This window comes from Cariama cristata, unplaced genomic scaffold (assembly GCF_000690535.1).
Source record: "Cariama cristata isolate BGI_N322 unplaced genomic scaffold, ASM69053v1 scaffold20719, whole genome shotgun sequence".
NCBI classification, from domain to species: Eukaryota; Metazoa; Chordata; class Aves; order Cariamiformes; family Cariamidae; genus Cariama; species Cariama cristata.
In genome coordinates, this window is record NW_009634309.1 from 4,316 (window position 1) to 11,420 (window position 7,105).

Genomic DNA, 7,105 nt, shown 5'->3' on the forward strand with positions numbered 1-7,105 from the left:
TTTGGCACTTCAGAAAACATTTTGGATTTGGTGGAGGGCAGAGAGGAAGAGAAATATTGACATCCAGATTGAGTTGAGAATATTGGAAGCCCATTAAGTTTTCTTCATAAATAATCACAGTTAAGAGGTGGATAATTTGGTACCTGTTGAGGCATTTGAATAGCAGAATGGATTAGTGTGAGGATGTGGGATTCTCCTGTGCTGCAGAGAAATTTGGGTAGGATCTGTGGTGTCATGCAGGGAAAAAGGAAGGCACAGCTTCCCCACCTGTGATCTCCTGGGTAACCGCTGCCTCTGCCTCTCTCCCCAGCCTTCGTTCTTCGTTGTGTACAACATGGTGACCACAGAGGTTATTGCTGTATTCGAGAACACATCTGATGAGCTGCTGGAGCTGTTTGAGAACTTCTGTGACCTCTTCAGGAATCCCACCCTGCACAGTGAGGCGGTCCAGTTCCCCTGCTCAGCTTCCAGCAACAACTTTGCCAGGCAGATCCAGCGCCGGTGAGCCATTCGGAGCATGCTTTATACCATATAGACACACGCTCACCCCCGTCAGCTGAAGGCTAGTATCAAATAATGGCGGCAACCCTGAGAAAACCAGTTCCTTTGGTTACTGGGTGATGCAAGGGTTTGGGTTGTACACGGTTCATCTTGCAGCCTCATGTGTCTGATTTTATATTCCACAGCATCTTTCTTGTTACAGGAAGGATCAAAGTAGTGGCAATCCAGTGCTTAGAAGAAGCAAAAGGAATTTTGAGGGAAAGACGTTTTTGGCTCTCCTTGAGTAGCAGCTCTTCTGGAGGTTATTAAAGTGTTACTGCCCAGTAGCTCAGGTCCCTGAAGATAAGATTTGTCAACATGCTAGCGCCATCTAATTGGATGTATTTTGCCAAGTGGCATTCTCTGAATTTAGCGTGTATCAGACTGTGTTCTGTAGCATTTTCTCCAACATCAGTCACAAGCTTGTGGCTCTTGTCAAACTGTGCTAGGAAAAAGGAAGCTCATCTGCCTAGACCTATTGTGAAAGCTGAGCGAAATACCAAAATAACCTGGGTTTCTAGAACGTGCTTTAACAGTCAAATGTGGTTTTAATGAGGCAGAGTGTGTTATTTCTGTTGGAATACATTTTTATGTGACTCAGGGTGTTTTGTTCTTCCAGTGACTTGTTTCACATCATCCAAAGTACTTGGCAATCACTTACGGGCATGAAGCTTCTGTTGATTTTAGGTTGATGTCACATAAGTAAGAGGAAGTTGACTGTGTCGGTAACTTTCTAGAGCTGCCTGTCAGGAAATCCATAATGCTTAGTGGGAGAGAGAATGAGAGAGCTCACCACAGACACCTGAAGAACAACTCCTGCCTTGTGTTAAAAGTAGAGAAGAGAATCTTCTCATCCCCTTGGCGACAAGGGCCTGTGACAGGGGTGTTTAACTTCTATAGCAAAGTATAATAGAGCGTAATCAACAGTGAGCTGGCTTTTGGCTGAGTGTTTCTGGTCAAATTGAAGTGTTTTGTCCTCCTTGATGTATGACATCCATGCAGCTGATCTGAGTGTTCTTGCACGTGGTAAGCTCAAATTTTACTTGGAAAGAGAAATCCAGCCTGTGTTAATCTGTCCTCCAGGAAGAACTTTCAGCTCACTGTAGTTTCTGAAGAGCTTTAGGCTTCTTGTCAAGGTTCGTCCTCACCTAAGGTTTCTTGCTTTACGCATTTAAAACATAGCATCTAGAGAGAGGGGGATTCTTAAGTCAACATTAAGGGCTCAACTGTTACTGTGAAACCGTCTGGCTTTTGCTTATGCTGTTTCCAGGCTTCATGGTAAAACTTGGATTGATTGATAAGCTACTAATCCATCTCTCCCTCTTTCTGATCCTGTTCATTTCCTGTACTGCAGAGCAGCTGGGGCCAGACGTTGTGGGTAGGCACCGTCTTGTCCTCCTGTCAGTTTGGACGTTCAGAGCAGAAACAGTAGTGATGAGGGAGGATAAAAAGGTCACCAGAACTGGTTGATGCTTGAATCACTGTGATACATCTTTGGAGATGAGCTGGTTTAGTTCTTACACTGCTGCTGTTTTTCTTTCCCTGTTGGTTTTCCTCCTTAGTTTATTTAAGCTGTGCTGTTCACCTGTGGCCTTTGTGAGTAAAACCTGTTTCTTGGTTTGCTACAGGTTCAAGGACACTATCGTGAATGCCAAGTATGGAGGGCACACGGAGGCTGTGCGGAGGCTGCTGGGCCAGCTCCCGATCAGCGCCCAGTCGTACAGTGGCAGCCCATACCTCGACCTCTCCCTTTTCAGCTATGATGACAAGTGGGTGTCAGTCATGGAGCGGCCCAAGACCTGTGGTGATCACCCTATAAGGTATGGAACAGGCCAGGAAGGTGTGTGTGAGGAGAGCAGTGCGAGAGTAGCTCTAAATCACCTCTGCCATGTGGCATCAAATGTGCAGAAAAGGGAGTAGATCGAGGCCTTTCTCTTATGACATCCTTTCACCAGAGGTTTTATTTCAGCAGTCCCACAAAGCTTGGCTTCTCTCCTTCTGATAACTGTTTTATCTTGTGTGTGTGGGAGGGCTCTTCAGGGCTTCTCACTGAGCTGCCCTGGGAAAGGTTTGGATAGTGAAGTCAGCCTTTTCCATATGAATGCTCTTGTTCCTCCTCCTCTTCTTGCAGCCCTGTTGTTGTGTTTGGCCTGCAGAGTGATGTGGTTCTGGGTGCGCGCTTTCCTGTGCTGGAAGGATCCCTTTTGAGCACATGGGTTTATCTGGCAAGGATGATCTGGTTTGTCCTGCGAATAAAATAGCATCTGGGTTAGGTGTTACTCAGAATGCTTGTGGTATTGATTTAGCTATTTTCAGACTTTCCTTGTTTACAACTCTCACCCTGGGAGCTGTACTCCTCTTCATACCCCTCTTCTTTCTGTGATCTGTAGGAAATTCGTTTCTATAACAGGAGTTTTAGCCAGGTATAAGGGCCATTCTATGCTGCTTCTGTCTGAGACTTCAATGCTAGCAGAAGGAATAAGGCTGCAGTTGGGAATAAGGAGGTTTGCAACGCTTCTTGCAGAAACACCAGGGCTATTTATTTCTTTTTGTTGGCTGCAGCCATAGCTGCAAGTAGTAGTGGTTAAAAATCCAACATCTCTGGCCTGAAAGGCTCAAAGAGGCTGAGTTCTCCAGGCAGAATAGTCTTTCCACTTCCAGTATTGCAAAAGCAAACCTATGCTCTGAAAACAAAGAGAGCCTTCAATGCCTAAGTGCTTTGTTTAGTGACTGCACTCATGTTGGGGGCTCAGGCAGCCTAGGGAGACCATTCTGGCTGGTTTCCCAATTTTATTTTCATCAATGCATTCTCAAAAAGTGGTTTCATGTCTCCCCTGGCCCTGACTCAGGTGGTAGGGAACCTCTGATTATTCCTGTGCTCTCAATTCCCAGATTATGTATATTTAATTGATTTTTCTGCCTGTATGATTTAGTTTGATCTCCAGTTCCCATGTTACCTGCAGAGAAAAGCCTGCCCTTTCCCCCTTGTCATGCTTGACATTGGGAAAACTTGCAGGGCGGCAGTTGTCTGCCAGTGCCAACCTGCGTATGGTTCCTGCAGACAAAAGGAGCAAAACCGCAGTCATTTGCTGTGGTTACGTCTTTGTAGTAAACAAAGCGAAGTGCCACCTTCCCTCCCTCCCCTGAGCAAACCGACATTTCAGAGCCAGAGCTTTTAAAGCTCAAAGCTGTGCAGAGTCAATTAGGACTTGAATAGGGCCTCAGAGCAGTGGGGCTCCTGGTTTTTGGAAAATAAGCAGAAGACGAGGAGCTAGCCTTAACCATTCAGCAACTGAAATAGTGCTGCTGTGTTTCTCACATGCAAAACAAAGGGATTAATAAAATAATGCTGCTGCCTGTTGTGGTAAGAGGGCTTGGAAACGAGGGGCCACAGGATTTGTAATATAAGTCCTATAATTGGCTGGAATGCAAAACCCTTCAGCAGCTAAGAGCGTTACAATCTGTGTGCAGTTTCCTGGCACCTTGTGTGAGATAGGAAGGCCTCCATACCTTTTACATATGGTTTCAGTGCCTCTGTGCACTGTGTCCTTTTAACCCTTAGTGCCTTTCTGCATCCTAGAAGGTTGAACTCTTGACTCTGGCTAATTGAGAGACCAGTGGTTGTTTGCTCTCGGGAGGGAAGGACTTTAGGTTTGCAGTCACTGCTGTCTTCCAGTATATTTTCAGGAGGCTTGAAGAGATATTCACTGGGTGAAATGATGGCACTTGTGAGGAAGAGGCTCTAACACAGCCTTACCTTTAGTAGGGGGTCTCTAAAATGCATCTAGATGGCTAATAAGAAGCCATTTAACCAAAAAATTGTTCTGAAAATAAATCTTCCATTTTCATAGTTTGAAAAGGCTAGTCTTGCTGTGTCTGTTGACATACAATTTTATATTGCAGTGCCTAATTTATCCTCAGAGTGAGAGCCCATGGAAATGGCCTCTGATTGTAGAGCACTTTTAAAAATACATTTAAAAATACCAAACTGAGCACATCTTTGAGATTACAGGGAGCTTCATCTTGAGTAGTAAATTATTGTGAATTGGGGAGAGAGAGGAGCAGATGGGGGACTGTGCTTTATTTAAAGAATGACCCTCTGCGTACCCAGCCTTGTGTAGGAGGGAAAGGGCTTTTTGAAAAGCCAAATACCAAGATTGTAACTCTCTTGCTGGGTTCTTGTGTGCAATTTTCAGGCAGGGCTGGCTAGCACTTTGATTCAGAGGAAGGGAGAGGAGAGTGGCCCTCCAGGAAGAACATGAGGTTCTCAATAGGCTGTGTTGTTAAAACGTGGAGTATGTCTGCTCCTGAAACATCATCACCTGTATCTGTCATCACCTGTTCTTCCAGGCTGAGAGCCGAGTGCATTGTGTTGCTGGCGGGGGGGAAATGTGCTCTGAGATTAAAAGCATTCTCTGAGTTAAAACCAGAGGAAAATGCAAAATACCCACATGTACTAAGTGATGGTGGAAAAGGAAACAGCTGGGAGGCAAAATGGCAATTCTGTGCCTGAAACTGAAAGAGCAGAGAAAATAGTTTAACGAACTGAGACAACTTCAGGGTGAGGGCTTGAGTTAGAGTCCAGCTGCTTTATGAAGGTACCACATCCAGAAACCTCCACCATCACATCCCAGAAACCTCCACCAAAGTCTTGGGGAGGGTGAGGTCATTGCAGAGAGTCCCCTGTTCCCACAGCAGCACAGGACCATGGTGTTACCTGGGCTTATGTCGGTTACACAGAGTATACAGAGGAGGTTCAAGAAGCAAAGAGCTTCCTAGACTTGCCTGTCTCTTCAGTGCTGTTTGCCTCGTCCGCTTGGCAATGTTCGCTTTGTACTGAAGCTGCTTGCCACAGCACACCTCTTTGGACACACAAATGAGCTTGACCCACAGGCAGGTTTGTGGATGACAGCAGAGGGACGCAAGGTTTTCCTTGACCTCTGCTCTCGGTGTGATTGTTGAATACAATCCACCAGGTACTTCCTGCCCAGCCTATCTCGTTAATGCTTTTTTGATGGAAATCTAAAAGGAACTGCAAAGCCTTGCCTGAGCTGTAAAGTACAACTTGGCACCCTTGAACAGAATTGGATTGAGCTGTTCACCTTCCTCGACTAAATAGGGATGTAGTGAGTGGCAGCATAAAGCCTACCTGGCAGCACTAGGAGAGGGAAGGGGTGGCCTTACATTTGGAGTGAGGGCCATTGCTAAGGGAAGTGAGCTCAGTTCCGTACGGCATATCTGCCTCAGGGATCAAGGGGAGCAGCTTGCATTAAGAGAAGATGAAGAGCTAGCACAGGTGGGGCCTGGACCAAACTTATTCCCTCTTGTGAAGCCAGCTATGTCCATCGGAATGACAGGCAGAGTTCTCTCATTGGTGATACTAAAATGAAGTCAAACTTTCCTAGACAGTGGAAAACTAGCTGCCCCAGGAGGGTCTTTCCCATATAGCCAAGAGCCACACACCCAGCTGAGGACCTTCTTGCCCCTGAGGGAGTACCAGAGATTGAACAAGGCACTTGTCTCTGTGTGTGAAGAGCCTAGATGGCAAAGTCAATAGTCGGGAACAGCGATAATTGATTTTCTCTTCCTTTCAGATTTTACGCTCGTGATTCTGGCCTCCTGAAGTTTGAGATCCAGGCGGGACTTCTGGGGCGACCAATCAATCACACAGTGCGACGCTTGGTTGCGTTCACCTTCCACCCCTTCGAGCCCTTTGCCATCTCGGTACAGCGCACTAACGCAGAGTACGTGGTTAACTTCCACATGAGGCACAGCTGCACATAGTACGACGTGTAGCTGGGGCGGTTTGCTGTCCTTGGGTCTGGGCCTCTGCCACAGACACACCAAAGCCAGACACTCGCACCTTCTAGGAAACCAAACCGTCGCTCATGTCAAGAAACCTGACCTGGGAGCTCCTACCAGCCAGCATTCTGTAGGGCCCTCAGCTGTGGAAAGCCGATCTGCTCGTTAGGCGTGTGAATATTTCTTCTGACCCTGTTTGTACTGTGGAGGTCCCGCTGCATTAAGTGCTGCTGTTGTTCCCTGTTCCTGTTGATGAACAAAGTGTAGCTGAGGTACCTTCCCTGGTTTCCCAGAGGCAAGTCCGTTTTCTCTCCTGTTGTAGGTCTTAGGATGGCAAATATGGAGCTTTGCAACACATTTGTGGAGTGCTCCCTTCTGCACTGGTGCTTTCCTGCCTTGTTGAGATAAACAGCCTGTTGTAGAGGGAATGGATGGGGGCCATGGGGAGGGCTTAGAAATACAGCTACCTGCGTTTATATCTTCAGTATTACTAGGGAAATGAAATCCTGTTCTCATCCACACAGTCTGCTCACGTGGTTTTAATATGCAAGAGATCAGGAAAAAAAGGTGTGAGAAATCACTGCAGTTTAGAGACATGAGGCATGTACCTGACTCTTATGCAAGTCACTTAATCTTTGTGCCTTAGTATCTGTAAAAGCTCCTAAGTGAAAGGTGGTGTGTTAATACCAGAAAGGAAGGCAGCTGGTTGTGTCTCTAATGCACGAGGAGGTGGGCACAGAAGGAAGATGAGTGTCTGGAAAGT

At 46.5% G+C, this 7,105-nt stretch overlaps 1 protein-coding gene across 2 annotated transcripts in view; it reads left to right on the top strand.

The window, feature by feature from the left end:
- Positions 1-6,324, top strand: part of DET1 (de-etiolated homolog 1 (Arabidopsis)) — a 10,144-nt gene extending 3,820 nt beyond the window's left edge. Inside the window, exons 2-4 of one of the 2 annotated variants that reach the window (XM_009707109.1) lie at positions 311-501; positions 2,169-2,360; positions 6,135-6,324. In XM_009707109.1, coding sequence (XP_009705411.1) covers positions 311-501; positions 2,169-2,360; positions 6,135-6,324 — 573 coding nt within the window. Of the gene's footprint in view, positions 1-310; positions 502-2,168; positions 2,361-2,671; positions 2,821-6,134 lie in introns of those variants that run through there. The other variant, XM_009707110.1, reaches the window with a different exon arrangement.
- Positions 6,325-7,105: the final 781 nt, after the last annotated feature.